The sequence below is a fragment of the Sus scrofa genome, unplaced genomic scaffold (genome assembly GCF_000003025.6).
Source record: "Sus scrofa isolate TJ Tabasco breed Duroc unplaced genomic scaffold, Sscrofa11.1 Contig74, whole genome shotgun sequence".
Classification (NCBI taxonomy): Eukaryota; Metazoa; Chordata; class Mammalia; order Artiodactyla; family Suidae; genus Sus; species Sus scrofa.
The window spans coordinates 515,433-541,492 of record NW_018085302.1 but is presented as its reverse complement, the minus strand read 5'-3'; the positions used below and the strand labels follow the sequence as shown (position 1 = coordinate 541,492).

Here is a 26,060-nt window from a genome sequence, read left to right as displayed (position 1 = left end):
GCTGTTTTTTTTTTTCTTTCTCTCATCATAGTATTTCAGCCTCATTTAGCCTTAAGGAAGAGTTCAAAATTAAAGATGAATAGAAAAAGCACTCCTCTGCTTTTCAGTTTCTATGAAATTATTGGGTTGTTGGCATGATCGGCTAATGGTGGTAAAATAACCCTGAGGTCCAATTAGCCACAGTTAAGAAACGTCATGGAATTTGCCTACAAAGAGCCTATGTGGTAGCAATATAAGGCTCAAGAGAAAGGCCTTATGCAAAGATACTGTTTATAAATCAGCGACACTTACTATCATTATCATTTTCACTCTTAACAGCTTCTTTCTTGTTGAACCAACAGCTGCTGGGGGCCCTTTCCATGGAGCCATGTCAGACAAATTCATAGGTGAGGTTTTTTTCCAGGAAATCATATAATCATAGACTCTTGAGTTTAAATGCATCTTACAAATTTATAAAATCACTTCTCATGCTCACAAGTCTGAGCTTTAAATCCCTTATCCAGGATGTGAAACATGAAGAAAGATAGACACAAGTAGAAGATTATGAATTGAGAAGTAAAGCTATTTGGATTATTTTTCTCTGTCATATATACTTAAATTCATTAGAAGAAAAATAAAATTGGTTGGAAATAAATAATGTAGAATAATTATACAATTCAAATTTGCATACAAAATTTTTTCCAGTTTACTGTACAACCTAAGAATGATCCTATGATGTCATACGTTTTGTTTTAAAAACACTTTTGTTAAAAAGTACACATTAATCAAAGAGATTCACTATATTTTTATTCCATTTCTCCAAAGTTGAACATTCCTTGTCATTTCTAAATTTTCCACAGCTCTTAATAATTGTATTAACATATATGAAAATAATGATTTTTCTCCTTTAGAAATGTTTTCCTTTTAGGTTTGTTCCTAGAAAGAGTATTGTGGAGCCAAAGAAAAAAGAAGCAGTGATTTTTATTTCTTCACAGTTATTTCTAAATCGCTTTCAGTAATTATATTTAATTCTTGTTTTATTAACACAATACACTTCTCTGAAATGCTGGGGAGTCCATCTCAGAATAAAGGAACACAATGAAGTTGCTGCACTTTGTTTCCATGTATGTATAAAATTTCATCTCAGAAAATTAAAAAAATAAAGATCTTTACTCAATTAACTTTGAAAGGAAAAAAAGCATGCTTTTTATAGGAATACATTTTTATGTTCATAGTTTTCTTCCCCCCTCATTGGGAAATCTATGTCTCCAAATTTCTCAATCTATTAGTAACACAGTCACCTACAACCAGGAATAATGGAGGAAGGATGCTATGGGAAGATGGAGAAGAAGGCATGAGAATGCATGTGTCAGAAATATAAAGGAGTGGGAAGTTCATTCACATTGTGGATAGATGGCTTGCTGCTCTTTGGTAATGAAATTTCAGGCATTAAGGGCATTTAACAGGGAGGTACTTCATGATTTTGTGGAAACAAACATACATTCACATACATAGAGTCCAATAAATCTTTGTATTTGTATAGTGAGTGAACTTCTCATAGGTACTTACAATAAATAGAAGACTTTATGTATGTTTTTGTGTACATGTATATAAGTATATACACATCGTGTGTAATGTATCTTACCTAGTAGACTATTTCTCTTTGCTTTTCACATTAAATTTCTATTTTTAGAACTTTGAAAATAAGGATTTCCTTTGCTTGATAGGTCATTGCTTATTGAACACCTATGCAAGAACTTTGTTTTCTTTTAATCCTAATCTATGGAAGTGGTAGTTTACTGAATATGACCTTGTTAAGTTGTATGTGGCAGAGAACTTTAAAGAATAAACACATTGATTAATAAATATAATATCATGAAAGTCAAATGACCCAGTAACACTCTCTTACCTAGAGGCAATTAATGTTTTCACACTTAACCTATAAAATGTTTCAGGAAAAAACTGGAATGCCACTTCTTCTAAAATGTTTATATCTGTTTTTCATAGAGAGGAGTGCTAAGCAGAGTAGGGGGGTGAAAATACTTGAATTCCTCCTAGGTTTATTGTCTGGAGAAGCATGCATGTTCTCACCCATGGAGAATGGCAATTCATAAGCATTTACTTAACATCTAACAGGTTTCAGATCCTGTAAACATTATTCCAGGCACTATGGCAAGTGAGGATACAGTTGAATATCATATATGTTCGGGTAGGTACCAGGAAGGGTGTCGCCAACAACATATACATCTCCCTAAACTGGCTGTTTATGGCAGATAATTATTGATGATGCTTGTCTTTCTACATTTGAGAGTTGAGGGTTTATATAATTCTCATGGAAGAGAGAATAAGTCTTACCTGTATAGCAGAACTCTCAGCTTATACAATATAACTGAGAATTATAAAGTGTAAGCTCTCACACACAGAGGAGGGCTCAGAATTGTGGGACACTGAGATGACTTACAAAGTCATCTGGAGATAGAACCAAGAGGAAAAGCCAGATCTCTCAAAGATTGCACAGTGTTTTCTCAGTAAATTACTCACCCAGTGTTGCCCTATAGATGTTTCACAGGTGACAGACTTTAGGTTTCTGAAGAGATATAAATTATCATGGAGAACATAAGAAAGAATTGAAACAAGAACTGGGGCAAGATTTCCAGAAACAGGCTCTTCACTGACAGTGACTACTCTATTTTAGTTTTGAAAAACTGAGACTATAATTCTTTTCTGACTAATACATATCATCCTTTATTCCTTTGCAGAAAATTCAGGGACCTGGAAGGTGGTCCTTAGTTGAATGGATCTCCCCATGCCTCCCAACAATGTGACTGAATTTGTTCTCTTGGGATTCACACAGAATCCACACTTGCGGAAAATATTCTTCATTGTTTTTTTGTTCATTTTCCTGTTTACCCTGCTGTCAAATATGTTTATTGTCATTATCATTTCCCTCAGCCCCACACTTTCAGCTCCCATGTATTTTTTTCTCACTTACTTGGCCTTCATCGATACTTCCTTATCTTCTGTCACCACCCCCAAAATTACCATTGACCTGCTCTATCAGAGGACAACCGTCTCCTGGGGTGGCTGCCTGACTCAGCTCTTTTTGGAACACTTCCTGGGAGGATCAGAGATCATTGTCCTCATTGCCATGGCTTATGACCGCTATGTGGCCATCTGCAAGCCTCTGCACTACACAACCATCATGCGACATGGGCTCTGCCAGCTCCTGGTAGTGGTGGCCTGGATCGGAGGGATACTCCACGGCACTGTGCAGATTCTTTTTGTCCTTGACTTGCCCTTCTGTGGTCCCAATATTATTAACCACTTCATGTGTGATTTCTTCTCACTGTTCGAACTTGCCTGCAGTGACACTTACTGGCGTGCAATAGTGATATCAGCTAACAGTGGGGGAATGTGCTTGCTCATTTTTTTCATGCTCCTCATCTCCTACATGGTCATTCTGAGCTCCCTGAAATCCCATGGCTCTGAAGGAAGACGCAAAGCCCTCTCCACCTGTGGCTCCCACTTTACAGTAGTGGTACTCTTTTTTGTCCCTTGTATATTCATCTATGTACGTCCTGTGGCCACCTACCCCGTGGATAAGTTGGTGAGTTTGTTCTATGGAACCTTCACTCCCATGTTAAATCCTATCATTTATACAGTGAGAAACACAGAGGTGAAGAATGCCATGAAGGGTTTGTTGAAGAGGAGAGTAACTTGGGTTGTGCCTGGTGCCTAGAAATTGACAATTTATGTACATAAGGAGGTTGATATCTGTTGTAAATTGTAAAAGAAAACTAAGAAATCTTGTGGATTGGTGACAGAAATAAAGACCAAAACTAATATTTGTTGATTATTTAATAGTGGCTAGGCATTTATTAGGCACTTGATAATATTTAATAGCCTTAGCAAGGCTTGAATGTTCATGTTCATAACTTCAGAATAGATAATGCATAAACAACAATATAACTCTAGTTTTATGAGTAGAGAGTATTTTTTACTCCAGAGTCTTATACTACTTTTTAAAATCCTTCATTGTGTGACTTTGATGAAACTGACTTTTCCAGTGCACCTTGGTCTCAAAGTTTCTTCTGTTTTTGCTAGGCCCATATTAAAGTAAATAAGTGATAGAATTTCTTAGTACGTGCCTGGGAAAGGAAGAGTTGCAAAAAGGAATCACAGCATGTTTTTTGTAATATGAATTCACCAAAAGTGAAAAGAGAGTCACTCATAAAAGTGGAATGAATAATTCACAATCTCTTTCTTTACTTGGCATAAAATATAAGCCAGAAAATTTGAAATTACTTTAAATTTGCTCTATATACTTAAATATCCTGTGGCTCACAGCTTTGAATATAAAATAAGGTTTTCATTTTCCATACCATGACTTGAGTCATTTGCAACAAGGCTAAGCATCCTTTATCAAATTTGAACAAAAAGGCATATGATTAGTTCCAAAGCTATTGTTCTGTAGGTCTGATAACATATTTACATTAATTAATTAATGCTTTATTGACTATCAGACATATTCACTGCATTTGATTTACACATGAAAAATTCGTAGTTCCTTTTTTAGCATCCCCTTTTTACAGAAAAGCAAATTAAAGCCAAAGGAGTTTTACTAATTAACTTGCCTCTCATATCACACATGCTTCCTCCATAAAGTATGCTAGAAAATATCACAGTGGAATGCAGCTTGCTTTCAAAATTTCAGATACAAACTTCCAACCAAAGTCTTTAAGACTCAAAACTATTTTCTTTATAATGAAACATGATTATCTGATGTATAAGTCTATAGATAAAAAATTATCTGCAGTTTTAATAATTCACTTTGAACCACAAGGAGATATCATCCATAGTTGTAAAATTATGTCATGTGTAGCAGTATATTACAGTGCTGTATTTTCCTCTCTTTGAAAGTTCAAGTTCTGCCATTTCACTTTTACAAAAGACCAACACTAGTATAGCAGCAGTTTTTTGTTGTTGTTGTTGTTATTGCTGTTTTTGTAAAAGCAAAAATCCACTTTAGATTTCTTTCTCATAAGTGAAAATATGCACTAATATAGACCTTCATCAAACTTAAATGACCAAAGTGAACCTTCAGAAAGTGGGAGATACCCGCAATGTGCTTCTAAATATGTGGAGAATACCAGAAGATTCTCCATTATTGCATCTCTGTTAATCCATGCCTCTCTGACTACAACCCTCCAACTTATGTTACTTCACTCAGAAGCACTTTCTCCAAGTCAGTGGTCAACCTCAGCTATTTCTTCCATAATTTGAACATACATCAATGCACCAGAATAGTACTGTTGAGAATGTGCTTGCTAGGTTGTACATGGCTGTCTCTGAGGAGGCAAGAATATACAATAGATAAGAGAGTTTATTCAACAAGTGGTTTTAGTATCACCCCCCCTCAAAAAAAGAACAACCTAAAAATTGAGAGTTATATTATTTTTGTGGACATTCTGAGGACTTAAGCCTAGGATAGAACATCTCAGATATAGCAGAGAAAGTGTTATGAAGAGGCAAGGAGAAGAGCCAAAATATATGGGAGTTTTTGCATTAAAGGAATGGGTAGTCAGAATATCAAGATTACTATTATTAAAAGAAAACTTCATAAATCAAGTTAGAGAATGGAGAACTTTTCCACATATGGGAAGATGCAGCATCTGGGTGCACTGCTCATTCCTTGGATAGGCATCTCAGCCTCTGGGTCAGTATCCAGTGCTTTCTCATCCTGAATCTCCTCAGGGTGCCCCATACAGGATCTCTGCATCAGGTGACTGCTAAATGGTTGGTACTTTCTGTTTCCATCCTGTGTTCCCTCAGGGCTTACCATCAAGGTGGCTGTAATGTGGTGGTTGATGGCTGCCACATCATTTGTTTATTCACATGGCAGGCAATATTTTAGTTCACAAAAGTCAACCAACATCTGGCAGACATTTCATGAACAATTTTTGTCCTACAGCAATAGGAAATTCATCCCAGATCAGGTGAAATAGATACTGTTGTTGTGCCATTCCTGGTGATAATTTATGGATTAGACCCTGTTGAGAAGTTAAAATTCTCTGGGTCCTCTGTCTTACCAGTCTAATTGATGCAGGAAATATTTTCCCTTCTCTGGATCCTCTGTCTTACCAGTCTAATTGATGCAGGAAATATTTTCCCTTCCTTCCCATACCTAGAATCACACTATTACAATTATCCTCTAAGAGTCATAAATGTGATCTATTTAGTCAAGATGTTCAGACATGTTCAATTTTATTGGAGTCTTGGATACACATTGGTTTATGTAAGAGAAAACATCTTATAAAACAGACAAGATATAAGTCATGCAGCTGGTAACATTGGCAATGTCATAGCACAATAGGGAGACACAAAGAAAATGTTTTGGAAACAAATTAAATTAAATTAATGCAACAAGTTATAATCAGGTTGCAATAAACCATCAAATCCACAGGAGACCTAGCTGGAGAAGCCACATTCTGGACAGCTCAGGTAGAGAGAATAGGACGGTTCATCTTTTTTTCACATAGGTTTACTTTATCAACTTGTTTTGGGACATAGCACAAAAGGAAACTTTTTCTGGAAAACAAAGATCAGTGTATTTCCCCCCAAAATCATCAAGTTATAAATGATATTTATGAGTTCCTTCAAACCCTTGTAATTAACATTGAACATGATAAAGTCTTCAGGTTTTCCATTATAGTTTTGCCTTATGTGACTTGGCTCAGTGATATTACCTAAATAAAGGCCACCAGAACCTTGAATTTGTCAAAAAGTTCCTTTTACAAATTTTCTTGAAGATCTTCATTTTATGAAAGCCTTAATGTAAAATAAAGATTGCCCATAAAGGACAAATGGCAGGAAAGTGAGAGATATCTGTGATATATGACGTTTTAAGGTAGTAACAAGGATTATGTCTGATATCAGGGCATGTGAAGTTTTAGGAATTTCATATAGATTTTGGAATAGCTATAATAAACACATTTACCTATTCAGTATAAACAAAGATACATCTCCAGTCACTTGACAATGTTTCTCAAGTAATTTAACATAGCAAAGGAGCCTAATTATTTTATTTATTTATTTATATTTTGTCTTTTGTCTTTTTAGGGCTGCACCTGTGGCATATGGAGGTTCCCAAGCTAGGGGTATAATCAGAGCTGTTGCTGCCAGCCCACACCAGAGCCACAGAAACCCCAGATCTGAGCTGCATCTGCAACCTGTACCACAGCTCAGGGCAAAGCCGGATCCTTAACCCACTGAGCGAGGCCAGGGATCAAACCTGCAGCCTCATGGTTCCTAGTTGGATTCTTTTCCTCTGTGCCAAAATGGGAACTCCAGCCTAAATATTTTAAAGTTCCTCTTGAGTTGTCTCAGTGTTCCTTTGATGGACCCCAGAGTTTTCTGGGTATTAAAAGAACTTAAGTTAGATTTTGATATTTGAGAAATTTGCTAAAAAAAAAAAATTTTCTAAAACAAGCAAGATCACATGTCACTCTGAAATAATACATATTTATTGAACCAAAAATCACAATATTTAAATAAAAAAACAAGTACAGATCATTTAACAGCAGAAGCCCACAATTCTTCAAGGGCAGTGCTTGAAGAAAATTTGTTCTCCTAATAAAGAAAATTTAATCTAGTCTGGTACTAATTTTAAAAAAAAAAAATTTTAAATAAAATTTATGGCCACACCAAGGGCATATGTAATTTCCCAGGCTAGGGATTGAATCCAAGCTGCATCTGAGACCTACACTGCAGGTATGGAAATTTGACCCATTAAGCAAGGGCAGGGATTGAACACACATCCTCACAGAGACAACATCAGATCCTTAACCAGCTCAGCCACAATGAGAAGCCCAATGAAATATATATTAACAGTGATTCGAACAAATAGAACACAAGAGGCTTCCCCATAAGAGATTGGGGAGGATGGCACTAAACAAGACCCTGAAAGTTTATGTTTACTCTCCAAAATATGATGGAGGTCATGTTTTCAAAACACACACACACACATACACACACACACACTCTAAGAAGAACAGATAGAACATTTAGCCATTTAGATCTCAAGGTCACTGGAAGAGAAATGTATGTTTCCCCTACAAGGCTTTTGGTTGTGGTCCGAAGCCTATGAAAATATTTTTATCAAGTCAGTGTTTTTATTTAGCTGCATACCATCCCACTCAAACAAAATCAGCCCAATTTGGCCATTTAGGGCTGAGATCTCTTTTAGTATAATTTAGGAACTTACAAGAGTGAGCTCTGTAAGTATTGTACATGGGTGGATCTAGAGTGATATTTGGAGGTTGGCTTTAAAGAGGTCAGGTCAGCCTCTTCCCCACACTAGCAGCTCAGACTCTTCAGTTTCTTTAGCACATCCCAGGCTCTGCTAATATCTTTCAATCAGGATGATTTTCTCCCAGTTCTTTTTCAAACAGCCTCCCATTATACCTTTAAAATAGGGTGGGAGTTACTCTCCAAAATCTTTCAACTGGGGATCCAGGTAACAGACACTGCCAAATAAAACTCAGGATCATCAATAAACACTAGGAAAATCCAGACACCATGAGAGACTTGGCCAAATTCTTGTGCACTCTCCAAGGTGATGGATGAGCACAAGAGGCCTCTGCTGGTACCAAGGCTCCAGACCCTCATACAGTTCAGGCCAAGGAGAGAAGATTGCTCTGAGTTCCTTTGTAATCATCACCCAAACTCTCAACTAAAAAATAATTCACACCTAAAAGTTGGTAATTACGTTTTATTAGGTGGACAAAATTGAGGATGTAAGTCCAGCATCTCATATAATTCTGAGAGACTGGTTGGAAGAGGCAAGAAGGGTAGGTGGGCAGAATATATAGCTTTTTTCAACTAAAGACCAGGTATTTAGAATCAAAAGATTATTGTTAATTAAAGAAAACTAGATATCTCAACTTAAGGAACTGATATCTTTTCTATGTACAGGAAGATGCAACATCTGAACTCATCGTAATCATTCCTTGGGTATGAACCTCAGCTCTCTAGGGCCAGCATCCTATAAGTGCTCATTCTGTGTCTCTTCAGGGTGCACCACTGGGGCTGGCTTCAGTGGTGGGCATTGTTTCCAAATGGAGTTCCCTCAAACTCATGTTATCTCTAATGTAATGCTTGATGGCCATGACATCCTTTGTTTAGTGATATGGCAGGCCATATTTTATTCACCAGTCTAAAGGAAAATGCAGTGAACCACTCTTCAAGTTGTTCAATCAGGGATCCATAATGAATTTACAAATAACGAGCTTTGTCTGCAATGGTCAGGGAAATCAATCAAACATCCAGTAGATGGCTCTCCTTGTGGTCAAGGCCTGTGACTGATACATAACCATCTTTCCACCTCTGCCTATGTGACCAACATGAGCACCACACTTGCTGCCTCCTGGTGGAAATGGGTTTTCTTCGATTGATTGGACAGATCCTTGTCACTTTCTGGCTTCTATGTTGTGGTCCAGACATTATGGATCACTTCATGTGTGGCATTTTCCCCCTGACACAAGTTCATTCATTGACTCTTTCCTTGTTCATCTGTTGGTAGCTGGAATGGTGGGGTAATCCCTCTGATCACTTCTGTAATGCTGTTTGTATCCAGTGTGCCTTGGGACTCAGAGCTCTGCAGGGAAGAAAAAGTCCTGGCTACCTGTAGCTCCCTCATCATAGTTTTGTATAGTTTTTTTGTGCCTGTGTTTTTATGATTCTGTGACCAGTAGCTCCTTTTTCCCCTGGAAGAGGCCATAGTAGTATTCACTGTTATTTTTACTCCCATCTTAAACCCTCTTCCTTACACAGTAAAAACACAGAGATCAAAAGTGCAACTAAAATGATATTAAACAGATATGCCATTTCAAATACTAAATGACCCCAAATGAAAATTTTATGTCTCTCATGATCTTTACATTTTCATATTTTATTGCTCTAAATTTCTTCCCATACCTCTCACTTGACACTAAAAGCACCTAAATGATATGATGATTATCCCCATTCCACCCACGACAAACAGTGAATTTCAAAGAAGTTCAATGACCCACCCACTAGCAGAGACAGAGCTAGTATTCAGATCTCCATTCTTCTAAAACCAAAGTTGATACTCTTTCCATAGTTTCAGTGCTGTCAGAGACAAGGCCTTTCCTTCAGACCCTCTCTCATTTTGTAGCAGTGTAAAATTTCCTTTCAGGAAGTTCCCATTGTGGGTCAGTGGGGTATGCATGGGAATAAGATCCATGAGGTCGTGGGTTCCATCCCTGTCTTAGCTCAGTGGGTTAAGTATTCAGCCTTGCAATCAAGGATATGGGTGTGTAGGTCACAGACCTGAGTCAGATCTTGCCTTGCTGTGGCTGTGGCAAAGTTGGCAGCGGCAGCTCCAATACGACCCCTTGCCTGGGAACTTCTATATGCCACAGGTGCAGCCCTTAAAAGCAAAAACAAACATAAGAAATTTGTTCTAATTTTGTAGTTATATACTGTGCCCACATAAAAAAACAATGGGTTCTCAGAAATCTGTATGGCCTACAGGTATCTAGGATGCTGTGGGATATGAAATAGAAGATACTTGTCAGTACTCTATTTACCCATAATTGATACAGCTATCCAATGTTTATTGGGGTTCTTATTCTGTTGGCAAGAGTTGTCAGTGAATATAAAATTTAATGGCACACTATTTAAACAGCTGTTTAAATTATGAAGTATTCTGAAAAAGGTAAAACTATATTATAAAATTAAAATTTTTTCTCAATTTACAGAAATAAATGGGATAAAAAAGAAAGCTTAATTAGATCATAGGACCTGTACCTCTAAGTCAGATTGAGCCAAAATACTCCTCCTCTACCTCCTCTGGTGCTTGTATTTGATTATTTGATTATAACTTGGTATGAAAATATTTTCGATTATATGCCATAGGCAGAGATAATTTTTTAGATTAACAGTTATTACTAGCAATTAAGTGTGGCTGCTTTTCAAAAGAACACAATAAAATACATCTGTAAAATAATTTCATTCTAAGATATTTGGCATTCTGCTTAGTTCCTTGAATCTGGAATCCTCTTTGAAAACTAAGGAGATGAGGTATAAGGGATATGTATATTTAAAAAAAAACAACAAAAAAAAACAAAAAAATGAGGAATCATTACTTCATTGATCAGAGAAAGGATTTCTCAACTAAACAAATACCTAACTTAAAAGATTTTGTTGTGAATTAATTGTGGCACTTTTCATAAATGATGCCTGTTTCTCAAATAAAAATGAATACAAATGTGTGTATATGTCATAGACATGTTTATTGTGTGCTCTTTGACAGAAAGATCCTGCTTCCATTTCATGGCTACAATATGCTGTTTTGAAGAAATCAGTGGACCATGGATATAGCAATATTTATAAGCTTATGGTAGTTGTGAAAACATGATGAAGAACACTAGCTTTAGGATAAAAGACATGAATTTTATTTTACACAATGCCATCTTTTTTAATCTTAAACAATTTCCCTATTACTACAAGTCATTTACTTGGGTAAATTGGATGTTATTTCCAAGTTCTGTGATTCTGCCCAAGCTAATGTGTTTATTGCCATAAATATTGTTCTATTTGCTTTTACTTCAATTATAAATAAAATTGGAAGAGTTCTGAGACCACATTCCACCTCTCATTCCTGATAAAGAGTTTAGGATGTGTCCTTATAGGAGGAAAGGCTTTTGGAATGGATTAATATGATGTGAGCTCTGCTCTTGAGTGCTTTGTTTTTTGAGACTATTTCTCTTACCATTGAAATGCATGAAACTGGCTCAGTATTGGTAGGTTGTACCTTTGAAAGAATCTGTCCATTTCTTGTTGTCCTTTTTATTGGCATATATTTGCTTATAGCAGTCTCTTATGATCCTTTGTATTTCTGTGGAGTCAGTTGTACTTTCTTCTTTCTCCTTTCTAATTTTATGGATTTGAGCTCTTCTGTTTTTTTCTTGTTGAGTCCAGCTAAAGGTTTACCCATTTTGTTGATCACTTCAAAGAACCAAGTTTTCATTGCATTGCTCTTCTCTTTTTTTTTTTTTTTGTCTCTATTTCATTCATTTTTGCTCTGATCTTTATGATTTCTTTCCTTCTGCTAATTTTGGGCTTTGTCTGTTCTTTCTTCTCTGATTGTTTTAAGGACAAGTTTAGGTTGTTTATTTGAGCTTTTTCTTCTTTCTTGAGGTAAGATTCCTTCTTCATTGAAAAAGATACATGCACCCTTATGTTCATAGCAGCACTATTCACAATAGCCAAGACAACCTAAATGTCCATTGACTGATGAATGGACTAATTAGATGTGGTACATATACACAATGGAATATTACCCAGACATAAAAAAGACAAACTAATGCCATTTGCAGCACCCAGTATGGATCTAGTGACTCTCATACTAAATGAAGTAAGCCAGAAAGAAAAAGACAAATACCATATGATATCACTTATTTGTGAAATCTAAAGTATGGAACAGATGATCCTATCTAAAAATAACAAACAAACAAACAGAAAACAGAAACATATCATGGCCAAAAAGAGCAAACTTGGGCCTCATGGGGTGGGGGGAGGAGGGGAGGGAGAGCGATAGGTGGGCATTTTGGGTGTTTTGGGGATGCAAACTGTTAAATTTGGAAAGGATGGACTGAGGTCCTACTGTACAGCACAGGGAAATGTATGTGATTGGTTCAATTTGTTGTACAACAGAACTTCGTGAAACATTATCAATCAACTACACTTGTAATAATAATAATAATAATAATAATTGATGTGGCTGTGGCATAAACACCAATTCTACCCCAGACCTGGGAAATTCCATATGCCAATGGGTGGCTGTAAATAAAAATTATAATGAAAGAAAAATCGATAGTTACCTGCCTCAGTGTTTAATTTATACAATAGTCAGTATTCAGACTTCATATTATGCTCATTTCTAATCAAATACCAGATTTCAGAGGTAGGCAACTTGCTGGGTTGTTTTTTTTTTTTCTCTCATCATAGTATTTTAGCTTCATTTAGCCTTAAGGAAGAGTTCAAAATTAAAGATGAATAGAAAAAGCACTCCTCTGCTTTTCAGTTTCTATGAAATTATTGGGTTGTTGGCATGATCGGCTAATGGTGGTAAAATAACCCTGAGGTCCAATTAGCCACAGTTAAGAAACGTCATGGAATTTGCCTACAAAGAGCCTATGTGGTAGCAATATAAGGCTCAAGAGAAAGGCCTTATGCAAAGGTACTGTTTATAAATCAGCGACACTTACTATCATTATCATTTTCACTCTTAACAGCTTCTTTCTTGTTGAACCAACAGCTGCTGGGGGCCCTTTCCATGGAGCTGTGTCAGACAAATTCATAGGTGAGATTTTTTTCCAGGAAATCATATAATCATAGACTCTTGAGTTTAAATGCTTCTTACAAATTTATAAAATCACTTCTCACCAATCTGAGCTTTAAATCCCTTATCTCTTTAGCATGAAGAAAGATAAACGCAAGAACAAGACTATGAATTGAGAAGTAAAAATAGTTGATTTTTCTCAGTCATATGTATTTAAATTCATTAGAAGAAGAATAGAATTAGTTGGAATTAAAATATGTGGAATAGTTATACAATTCAAATTTGTGTCCAAAATTTTCTCCACTTTACAGTACAACTTAAAATTGTACCTATGATGTCACGCATCTTTTTAAAAAACTCTTTTGTTAAAAAGTACACGTTAAGCAAAGAGATACAATATATTTTAATAATCCACTTCTCTAATGTTGAATATTCCATATCATCTCTACATTTTCCACAGCTCTTAGTAATTGTATTAACATAAATGTAAATAATAATTTTTCTCCTTTAGAAATAATTTCCTTTAGGGTTTATTCCTAGAAAGAGTATTGTGAAACCAAAGAAAAAAGAAGCAGTGCAATTTATTTCTTCACAGTTATTTCTAAATCACGTTCAGTAGTCATATCTAATTCTTATTTTAAACACTACACTTTTCTCTGAACCTTTGGGTGAGTTGAAGTCAGAAAAAAAGTAATGCAGTGAAGTTGCTGAACTTTGTTTCCATTTATGCACAAATTTTCATCTTTGAAAGTTAAAAAAAAAAGTTCTTTACATAATTATCTTTGAAAGGAAAATAACATGCTTTTTGCAGGAATACATCTTTTTTTTTTTTTTTGGTCTTTTCTAGGGCCACACCCAGGGCATATGGAGGTTCCCAGGGTAGGGGTCTAATTGGGGCTGTAGCCACCAGCCTATACCAGATCCACAGCAATGCTGGATCTGAGCTGCCTCTGGGACCTACACCACAGCTCAGGGCAATGCCAGATCTTTAACCCACTGATCAAGGCCAGGAATTGAACCTACAACCTCATGGTTCCTAGTCGGATACATTAACCACTGCACCACAATGGGAACTCAAGGAATACATTTTTTATACTCATATTTTCATCCCTTTTTCATTGGGACACCTAATTCCCCCAAGTTTCTCAATCTATTAGTAACACAGTATCCTGTAACCAGGAATGATGGAGGAAGGATACTATGGAAAGATGGGAGAAGTAGGCATGAGAATGCATGTAGCAGAAATATAAAGGAGTGGGAAAGTCATTCATATCATGGAGGGATGTCTCACTGTTATTTCATGATGAAATTTCAGGCAATAAATACGTTTAACAGGTAGAATCTTCATGACTTTATTTAGACAAACATACATTCATATACATAGCAAGAGTCCTTTAAATATTTGTATAATGACTGAACATGAAGTAGGTACTTATAGTCAGTAAAAGGCTTTATATGTTTGTGTATACATGTATATATGTATATATGCATAGTGCCTTATCTATCTTACCCAGTAAAATATTTCTTTTTGCTTTTCATTAATTTCTACTTTTAGAACTTTGAAAATAAGGATTTCCTTTGCTTGATAGATCCTTGCATATTGAACATTTATGCAAGAGATTTCTTATCTTTTCATCCAAATCTATGGAAGCAGTAAGTTTACTGAATATGACTATGTAAAGTTGTATATGGCACAGAATTAAAAAAATAAACATATTGATTACTAAATATAATACTATCTTGAAAGAACAATGACCCAGTAAAACTCCCTTACCAGAGGCAATTAATACTTTCACACTTACCTTTTAAAATGTGTCAAAAAAAAAAACTAGAATGCCACTTCTTTTCAAATGTTTATTTATGTTTTTCTTAATGTAGAGAGAAATGCTAAACAGAGTATGCAGATGAAAACACTTGAATTCCTCCCAGGTTTATGGTCTGGAGAAGCATGCATATTCTCACCAGGGAGAATGGCAATTTATAAGCATTTACTTCACAGCTAACGGGTTTCAGACCCTGTAGACATTATGCCAGGCACTATGGTAAGTGAAGAAACAGTTGAAAAGAGCATATGTGTTTGGGTAGGTACCAGGGAGGGTGTTGCCAACAACATGTACATCTCCCTAAACTGGCTGTTTATGGCAGATATTTACTGACAGTGCCTTTCTTTCCACATTTTAGAGCTGAGGGTTCAGTTGTCAATTCTCATGGAGGAGAGAATAACTCTTACCTGTATGAGGGACCTCTCAGCTCACAAGATATATCTGAGAATCACAGTGTGTAAGCTCTGAAACACAGAGGATGGCTAAGAACCATGGGACACTGAGATGACTTACAAAGTCACTTGAAGTTGGAACCAAGAGGAAAACCCAGATCTCTCAGTGATAGCACAGTGTTTTCTCAGTAACATACACATGCGGTGTTGCCCTATAGATGTTTCACAGGTGACAGGTACTAGGTGCCTGAAGATACACAAATTATCATGGAGAACATAAGAAAAAATTGAAACAAGGGACGTGCTCCTGACTGACAATGACTATTTTACTTCTCAAAAATTGAGACTACAATTATTTTCTGACTAAAAGGTATCATTCTTTAATCCTTTGTAGATAATTTGGGTCTCAGGAAGGTGTTCCCTTGTCAAATGGATCTCCCCACATCTCCCAACAATGTGACTGAATTTGTTCTCTTGGGATTCACACAGAATCCACACTTGCAGAAAATACTCTTCACGGTATTTTTGTTCATATTCCTGGTTACCTTGCTGGCAAATCTGTTCATTGTCATTATCATTTCCCTCAGCCCCACACTCTCAACTCCCATGTACTTCTTTCTCACTTACTTGGCTGTCATAGATGCCTCCTTCTCCTCCGTCACCACCCCCAAAATTACCATTGACCTGCTCTATCAGAGGACAACCATCTCCTGGGGTGGCTGCATGACTCAGCTCTTTTTGGAACACTTCCTGGGAGGATCAGAGACCATTGTTCTCATTGCCATGGCTTATGACCGCTATGTGGCCATCTGCAAGCCTCTGCACTACACAACCATCATGCGCCATGGGCTCTGCCAGCTCCTGATTGGGGTGGCCTGGATTAGTGGGATACTCCATGCCACTGTGCAGATTCACTTTGTGCTTGACTTGCCCTTCTGTGGTCCCAAAGTCATTGACCACTTCATGTGTGAATTCTTCTCACTGTTGGAACTTGCCTGCACTGACACCTACTGGCGTGGAATAGTGATATCGGTTAACACTGGGGGCATGTGCTTGCTCTTTTTTTTCTTGCTAATCATCTCCTACATGGTCATTCTGAACTCTCTGAAATCCCATGGCTCTGAAGGAAGATGCAAAGCCCTCTCCACCTGTGGCTCCCACTTTACAGTAATGGTACTCTTTTTCGTCCCTTGTATATACATCTACATACGTCCTATGGCTACATATCCTATGGATAAGTTGGTGAGTTTGTTCTATGGAACCTTCACTCCCATGTTAAATCCTATCATTTATACAGTGAGAAACACAGAGGTGAAGAATGCCATGAAGTGTCTTTTGAAGAGGAGAGTAATTTGAGTTGTGCCTAATGCCTAGAAATTGATAATTATGTACATAGGTTGATATCTGTTGTGAACTGTGAAAGAAAACTAAGAAATCTTGCAGATCATTAACAGAAAAAAAAGGTCAAAACTAATATTTGTTGATAATTTAATAGGAGCTAGACATTCATTAGGCATTTTCATTACATTTAATGAAATGTTTAATTCATATTCTTAGCAAGGCTGCAATGTTCATGTTCACAGGTTCAGAACAGACAGTGGAAAAACAACTATATAACCCTAGTTTTATTAGCACAGAGTATATTTCACTGCAGAGTCTTATACCACTTTACTAAACTCTTTACTTGTGTTACTTGGATGAGATTGGCTTTTCCAGAGCACCATGGTTTCAGAACTTCTTCCATTTTTGCTAAACCTGTATTAAAGCAAAGAAGCAATAGAAATTCTTAGTAGTTTCATAAGAAAGAACAGTTTCAAAAAGGAATCATAGTAGATTTTTTCTAATGTGATTCTACCAAAAGCAAAAAGAGAGTCACTCTTAAAAGGTGAAAATAATAATTCATAATCAATTTGTATACATGGCATAAAATATAAGCCAGAAAATTTGAAATTACTCTAAATTTGCTCTATGTACTTAAATACCTTATGGCTTACAGCTTTGAATATTCCATACCATGACATGAGACATTTGAAATAAGATTGAGCATCTTCTATCAAAGTTGAACATTTGAAAGACACATGAGTAGTATCCAGAGCTATTGTACTGTAGGTTTCATACATATATTTATATTAAATTAATGCTGTATTGACCACCAGGCATAATCATAACAGTTGATTTACCTGTATAAAAACTGGTATTTCCATTACAAGTATCCCCATTTTACAAAGAGCAAATTAAAGCTAAAAGTGTTTTACTAATTTGCTTGCCTTTCACATGACCCATGCTTCCTCCATAAATTATGCTAGGAAATGTGACATTAGAATGCAGCTTCTTTTTAAAGTTTTAGCTACAACCTTCCAATCCAAGTCTTTAAAACTCAAACTTACTTTCTTTCTAATGAAATATGATTATCTATGTTATGTTTAAGTTTATAAACAAAAAAGCTAACTGCAGTCATAATACTTAATTCACTTTGAACTTCAAGGAAATAGCATCCATAAGATGTAGACTTTCTCACATGTAGCAATCTATTTCATCACTGTAATTATTGTCCTCTCTTTGAACATTCAAGCTACACCACTTCACTTTCACAAAAGACCAGCACTAGTATGGTAACAGTTTTGTTATGTTGTTGTTATTTTGGGTTTTTTGGGGGCAGGGGTTATGTAAAAGCAAAAATCCCCTTCAGATTTCTTTCTCATAAGTGAAAAAATGCACTAACATGGACCTTCATAAAATCAAAATGGCTGAGTTGAACCTTCAGAAAGTGGGAGATACTTGCAATGTGCTTCTCACCATCTGGAAAATACCAGGAAATTCCAAGTTATTACATCTCTGTTCATCCAAGCCTCTCTGCCTCCAACACTCCAACTCACATTACTTCTCACAAAATCACTGTCTCCAAGTCAGTGGTTAACCTGAGCTCTTTCTTCCATCCTCTGACCATACCTTAATGCCCCAGAATGGCACTGGGGAGAACATGTTTATGAGGTTGTGCATGGCGTTCTCCAAAGACGCAAGAATATACAATAGAGAAAAGAGAGTCTCCTCAACAAGGGGCACTAGTTTCAACCCCAAAAGTGTACAAGCTAACATTGGAGAGTTATGCTGTATTTGATGGGTATTCTGAGAACTCAAGCCTGTGAGAGTGCATCTCAGATAATGCAGAGCAACTGTTTTGAAGAGGCAAGGGGAGGAGCCAGGATATATGGGAGGTTTTGCAACAAAAGATCAGGAAGTCAGAATACTAAGATTGCTATTAACAAATGAAAGCTTCATGAATCAAGTAAAGGAACTTAGAGCTTTTCCATATATGGGAAGATGCATGGGTATGGGCTCTCTGAGATCATTCCTTGTATAAGCACCTGGAGCTCTCTGGGTTAGTGTCCTGTGCTTTCTCATCCTGAATCTCTTCAGGGGGCACCAATGTGGTGGCTTGATGGCTGCCACATCCTTTGTTTACTCACATGGCCTGCAACATTCTAGTCCACAGTCCCTTCCTTTGCCCCCCAAATTCAGCTAATATCTGAACAACTTCTGTCCTATGTCACTAGGAATTTCATCCCAAATCAGATGAAATATATACTGTTGATGTGCCACTGCTGGTGATAATTTATGGATTAGGCCATGTTGAGAAGTTAAGATTCTCTGAATCCTCTATCTTACCAGTCTAATATGATCCAGGAAATATTTTCCTTTCTTCCTCCTTCTCATACCTAGAATTACACACTTACAAATTATTCTCTGGGTCATAAATATGGTCTTTTTCCTCAAGATGTTCAATTGTGCTCAATTTTATTTGTCTTAGATACACACTGTTTATGTAATAGAAACATCTTACAAAACAGACAGGATATAAGTCATACAACTGGTAACATGGACAAATTCATAGCACAGTGGGGAGACACAAAGCAAAATAATTTGGAAACAAATATAATTAATGTAATGAATTGTAATCTGGGAAATCCATAGGAGACCTAGTTGAGAGAAGCCACATTCTGGAGAGATCAGCTAGAGAGAATAAGATGGTCCGTCTTTGTACACCTAGGTTTACTTTATCAACTTGTTTTGGGACATAGCATGAAATGAAAACTTTTTCTGGAAATCAAAGATCAAAGTCCAGCATATTTCCCCCCAAATACCATGAAGTTATTATTGATACCTATGAATTCCTGTTGGCTTTAAAGAAGTCAAGTCAGCATCCACAACAACTCTCAGCCCAGACTCTTCTTGAATAAATTCATAAATATGATCTGGATGAACTCTTCAGGTTTTCCATTAGAGTTTTGCCTTTTGTTATTAAGTTCAGTGATGTTGTCCAAATAAAGACCACCAGAACCTTGAATTTTTCAAAACAAACCTTTTATGAATTTTCTGGAAGACCTTCATTTTATGAAAGCCTTAATGTAAAATAAAGATTGCTCATAAAGGACAAAACTTAAAATGGCATGGTTAAACATTTGAAAACAATGTAATTTGCAGGAAACTGGGAGATTTCTGTGATATATAACATTGTAAGAGAGTAACAAGGACTATGACTGATGTATATATAAATACATTATATTGGGGCATGTCAAATTAGGAATCGCATATGCATTTCGGAATATCTATAATAAACACATTTATCTATACACTACAACCAAAAGTTTATCTCCAGTCACTTGACAATATTCCTCATGTAATTTAACAAACCAAAAAAGCCTAATTAAAGTTCCTGTCTGAGATGTCTCAGGGTTCCTTTGAAAGATCCCAGAGTTAGCTGGAAGCTAAAAGAATTTTGCTTAGATTTTGTAATTTGAGAAAATTGTAAAAATATCCAAAAGTCTTAAAACAAATAAGATCACATGTCACTGTGAAACAAAATTTATTTATTGCACCAAAATCACAAGATTAAAATAAAAAAGCAAATACAGATCATTTAAGGACACAGAAATCCATATAATGTCTTATCAATGGCAGTGCTCAAAGAAAACTTTATTCTCTTAATAGAGATAGAAAATTAAAGTCTTTTGTTAGCTTCCTTTTTTTATATTTTTTTAAAATAAAATTTATGGCCCAACCAAGTACATATAAAAGTTCCCAGGCCAGGGATTGAATCCAAGCCACATCTGCACCCTAAACAGCAACTGTGGAAATTTAACCCATTAAATGAGGGCAGGGATTGAACCCATATCCTCACAGAGACGACATTGTGTCCTTAAACAGCTGAGCCACAATGAGACATCTAACAAGATATTTATTAACAGTGATTCAAACCAATAGAACACAAGAGGCTTCCCCGTAAGAGAATGGGGAGGATGCCACGAAACAAGATCCTGAAAATTTACAAGTGTACTCCTCAAAATAGTATGACAGAGGTCAAGTTTTCAACACACGCAAACACACAGAAGGGCGCACACACACACACACACACCACACTCTAAAAAGATCAGGTAGAACATTTAGAACTCAAAAACACAGGAAGAGAAATATGTTTCCCCGAAAAGGCTTTTGGTTGAGGTCAGAAGCCTGTAAAAATATTTTTATCAAGTCAACATCTTTATTTAGCTGCATACCATTCCACCCAAACAAAATCAACCCAAATTGTCCCTTCAGTGCTGAGATCTCTTTTAGTATAATTTAGGTATTTATAAGAGTGAGCTCTGTAAATATTGTACATGGATGGATCTGGATATTTGGAGGTTGGCTTTAAAGGGGTCAGGTCAGCATCCACAACAAATCTCAGTCCAGACTGTTCAGATTTTTAGCATATCCAGGCTCCACTAATACCTTTCATTCCGGAGCATTTTTCTCCCAGGTTTTTCTCAACCATTCTCCAATGATATCTTTAAATTGGGGTGGGGCACTTCCCAATGTCTTTCAACTGGGGGTCCAGGTACCTGTTAAACACTGTCAAATAAACTCAGGATCATCCACAAATACTAGGAAAATCCAAAAACCAAGAGAACTTGGCAAAAATATTTTGGAGAAGGATGAGCACAAGAGGCCTCTGCTGGTACCACGGCTCCAGACACTCACAGAGATCAGGCATAGGAGAAATGACGTTCTCATTCCCTTTGTAATTGGTCATCAAAACTGTCAATTGTAGAAAAAAAAAATCACACCTAAAAGGTGAGGGTTATGTTTTATTTGGTGGGCAAAACTGAGGACTTAAGTATGGGACAGTATCTCATATAATTCTGAGACATTACATGGATGAGGGAAATGCGTAGGAGGGCAGAATATATGGGACTTTTTTCAACAAAATACCAGGTATTTGGAATCAAAACATTATTGTTAATTAAAGAAAACTCAGTATCTCAAGTTAAGGAATTAATCCCTTTGCTATGTATGGGAAGATGCAGCATCTGAGCTCCTTGTACTCATTCCTTTGGTAGGCACCTCCGCTCTCTAGGGCCAGTATTCCATGTTCCCTCATCCTGTGTCTCCTCAGGGTGCAGCATTGGGGGCTGGCTGCAGTGGTGGGCATTGTTTCCATCTTGAGTTCCCTCAAAGCTCACTGTCCAGGTACCTGTAATGTAATGCTTGATGGCTGCCACTTCCTTTGTTTACTGCTGTGGCAGGTAATATTTCTCATTCACCAGTCTAAAGGAAAATGCAATGTGCCACTCTTAATGTTTTTCAATCAGAGATGAGTAATAAATTTACAAATAAATACAAAACTGGCTTTGTCTTCCTTGGTCAGAGAAATCAATCTTTCAGCAGATAGCTGTCCTTGCAGTCGTGGCTTGGGATCGCAAGGTGGCGAACTGCCCCGTGTGACCCTCATGAACCAAGACGCATGCTGCCTCCTGGTGGAAGTGGGTTTTCTTCTCTTGACTGTGCAGACCTTGTCACTTTCTGGCTTCCATGCTGTGGTCCAGACATCATGGATCACTTATGTGTGACATTTTCCCCTAATACCGATGCCAGCATTGACTCTCCTTGTTCATCTGTTGGTTGCTGCAGTGGTGGGGTAAATATGTGATCACATTTGTAATGTGGTTGGTATCCAGTGTGTTCATCCTGTGTGCCTTGGAGACTCACAGCTCTGCAGGCAGGAAAAAGTCCTGTCTACAAGTAGCTCCTTCATCACCATTTTGTCTTTTTTTTTTTTTTTTTTTGTCTGTCTTTTTTTGGAGGGCTGCACCCACAGCATATGGGGAATCCCAGGCTAGGGGTCTAATCGGAGTTGTTGCTGCTGGCCTATGCCAGAGCCCAAGCAATGCCAGATCCCAGCCGCAACTGCGACCTCCACCACAGCTGATGGCAATGCCAGACCTTTAACTCACTGAGCAAGGCCAGGGATCCAACCCACAACATCAAGGTTCCTAGTCAGATTCGTTTCTGCTAAGTCACGAAGGGAAACTTCTGTCTTGTTCTTTGTGTCTGTACTTTCATGATTCTGAGACCAGTAGCTCCTTTTCCCATGGAGAAATCCATAGCAGTATTCACTAGTATTGTCACTCCCACGTAAAACCCTCTTCCTTACACAGTAAAAACACAGAGATCAAAAATGCAACTAAAATGATATTAAACAGATATGCCATTTCAAATACTAAATGACCCCAAATGAAAATTTTATGTCTCTCATGATCTTTACATTTTCATATTTTATTGCTCTAAATTTCTTCCCATACCTCTCACTTGACACTAAAAGCACCTAAATGATATGATGATTATCCCCATTCCACCCACGACAAACAGTGAATTTCAAAGAAGTTCAATAACCCACCCACTAGCAGAGACAGAGCTAGTATTCAGATCTCCATTCTTCTAAAAGCAAAGTTGATACTCTTTCCATAGTTTCAGTGCTGTCAGAGACAAGACCTTTCCTTCAGACCCTCTCTCATTTTGTAGCAGTGTAAAATTTCCTTTCAGGAAGTTCCCATTGTGGGTCAGTGGGGTATGCATGGGACTAAGATCCATGAGGTCATGGGTTCCATCCCTGTCTTAGCTCAGTGGGTTAAGTAGCCAGCATTGCCATGAACAATGTGGGTATGGAGGTCATAGACCTGAGTCAGATCTTGCCTTGCTGTGGCTGTGGCATAGTTGGCAGCGGCAGCTCCAATTTGACCCCTTGCCTGGGAACTTCTATATGCCACAGAGGCAGCCCTTAAAAGCAAAAACAGTCATAAAAAATTTGTTCTAAAATAATGTGCCTACATAAAAAATCAGCGGGTTCTCAAAAGCTGTATGACCTACTGGTATCTAGGATGAAGTGGTATATGAAATAGAAAGAAGATACTTGTCAGTACTCTCTTGACACATAACTGATACAACTATCCAAAGGTTATTGGTGTCCTTCTTCTGAAGAGTTCTCAGTGAATATAAAATTTAATGGCACACTATTTAAACGGATGTGAAACTTATGAAGTGTTCTGAAATGGTTACAACAATGTTATCAAAATAAATTTTGTGTTCTTAATTTATAGAATTAAATGGAATATCAGAAAGTTGAATTAGATCATAGGATCTGTAAGTCCATTTGAGCCTGTACATCCTCTGCTCTTTACATTGCATAGAAAGTTTTGGTGCTTGTATTTGATTATATTTTGGTAGGTAGAAATGATTGTGAGTATATACCATAGGCAGTGATAATTTTTAGATTAACCTTTATCACTAGCAGTTAAGTGCGGATACTTTTCAAAAGCACACAGTAAAATATATCTGTAAAATAATTTCACCATTATACATTTGGCTTTTCACTTACTTCCTCTTTGAAAACTGAGGAGAGGAGTAGATAATCTCAAATCCTCATTCTAACTGTCTTTTTTTTCCACCATCACAAATACTCTTTTGGCACTAAAATACTGGAGTGTTTAATCACACTGGGCTGAGTCCTGTGGCTTCAGCTTTCTCTACCTATTTTCCTTCATGACACTTGCTGCTCACAGTGACTACATTCTCTGGAGCCCATCCAGAGTTATGTACAATTTATTTTTCTTCTTCTTCATGCAAGCATGTTGGAATATGGTGAGTGAGTGAATTTCTATATAGGAATATTCCCGAGGTGAATTGAAATATACTTATTTACACAATAATTTCTAATATTGGTATTTATTTATTCAATATACTATTGTTGTAGGCCTTCTAATCGGTGGCACTATAAGAGTATCCTGACCCTTCTGTCATCAACCAACAATTTGAAGATGAGGAAACTGGCCCAGGATTTAGTGATCCAGCTTCTAATTTCCTCTTGGAAAATGGTGCTCTTATCCCATGTGTTGTATTTTCTACCTATAAATTGTGTATATCATTGCCTAATATTTCTTTTCCATAGGCATACATTGAGATTAAATTTAAATGACAAATAAAGGCATTTTACCATCTTCAAATCTTATTTAAAAAAGGAAAAATTTCCATCATCGCCTTGTGTATCTAACTCCAGAATTGGTATAAGAAATAAGTATTTTGAAGATGTAGTGTAGTTTTTACTTGGTGTGAAGTGACAGTATTATAATAGGGTTCATAATGATCACCTACTGTTCATCAAAAAATGACATTTAAATATTATGATGAGCACGAGTGGTAGGAAATTAAAAATAAAGTATTGGAATTCCTGTGGTGGCTCAGCGAGTTAAGAATCCAACATAGGAGCTCCCACCATGGCGCAGCAGAAAAGAATCCGACTAGGAACCATGAGGTTGTGGGTTCGATCCCTGACCTTGCTCTGTGGGTTAAGAAACCGGCATTGCCGTGAGCTGTGGTGTAGGTCGCAGATGTGGCTCAGATCTTGCATTGGCATGGCTGTGGTGTAGGCCAGCAGCTGTGGCTCTCATTGGACCCCTAGCCTAGGAACCTCCATATGCCACGGGTGCAGCCCTAAAAAGCAGAATAAAATAAAATGAAATAAAATAGATAAAAAATAAAAAAGAACCCAACATAGTATCTGTGAGGTTGTAGGTTTGAGCCTTTGCATTGCTTAGAGGGTTAAGGGTCTGGCGTGGCTGTGGCTGTGGCATAGACCAGCTGCTGCTGTTCTGATTTGACCCCTGGCCCAGAACTTCCATATGCTAAGGGTGTGACCGTTAAAAGAAGGAAAAAAAATGTAGAGTGAAAAAATTTAAATCAGATAGTTACCTACACAAGTGTTTAATGTATACATTAGTCAATATTCAGACTCCACACTATGCACACTTCTCATGAAATACCAGATTTCAGAGGTGATTCACTTGCTGTTTGTTTTTTTTTTTTTCTCCTCATATTATTTTGTACTTATGTAGAGCTAAGGAATAATTCAAAATTAGATATGAAAAGAGTGAAAGTTCTTTGCATTTTTGTAATGTGAAATAATTGGGTTGTTGTCATGATCTGCTAAGGGTGATGAAACAGCCCTGAGGTCCAATTAGCCACAAGGACCTTAGAAACTTCTCAGCATTTTCTTAAAAAGAGAACATAGAGTAGCCCTTTGAAGGCTCAAGAGAAAGCCCTCGTGCAAAGGTACTATTTATTAATCAACAAAGACACTTATTGTAGATGAGCTAGTTGGCATGTTTAATCTTACAACCTCTTTCTTGG

General features: G+C 37.0%; 2 protein-coding genes across 2 annotated transcripts; both read left to right on the top strand.

Moving 5' to 3' along the window:
• The first annotated feature begins 2,773 nt into the window (after positions 1-2,773).
• LOC100524192 (olfactory receptor 140-like) lies at positions 2,774-3,718 on the top strand. Its single transcript, XM_003124209.3, has one exon. The coding sequence runs from the start codon at positions 2,774-2,776 to the stop codon at positions 3,716-3,718; it is 945 nt and encodes a 314-aa protein (XP_003124257.3).
• Positions 3,719-15,989: 12,271 nt separating this feature from the next.
• LOC100524365 (olfactory receptor 140-like) lies at positions 15,990-16,916 on the top strand. The gene has a single exon (XM_003124210.1). The coding sequence runs from the start codon at positions 15,990-15,992 to the stop codon at positions 16,914-16,916; it is 927 nt and encodes a 308-aa protein (XP_003124258.1).
• The last annotated feature ends 9,144 nt before the right edge of the window (positions 16,917-26,060 follow it).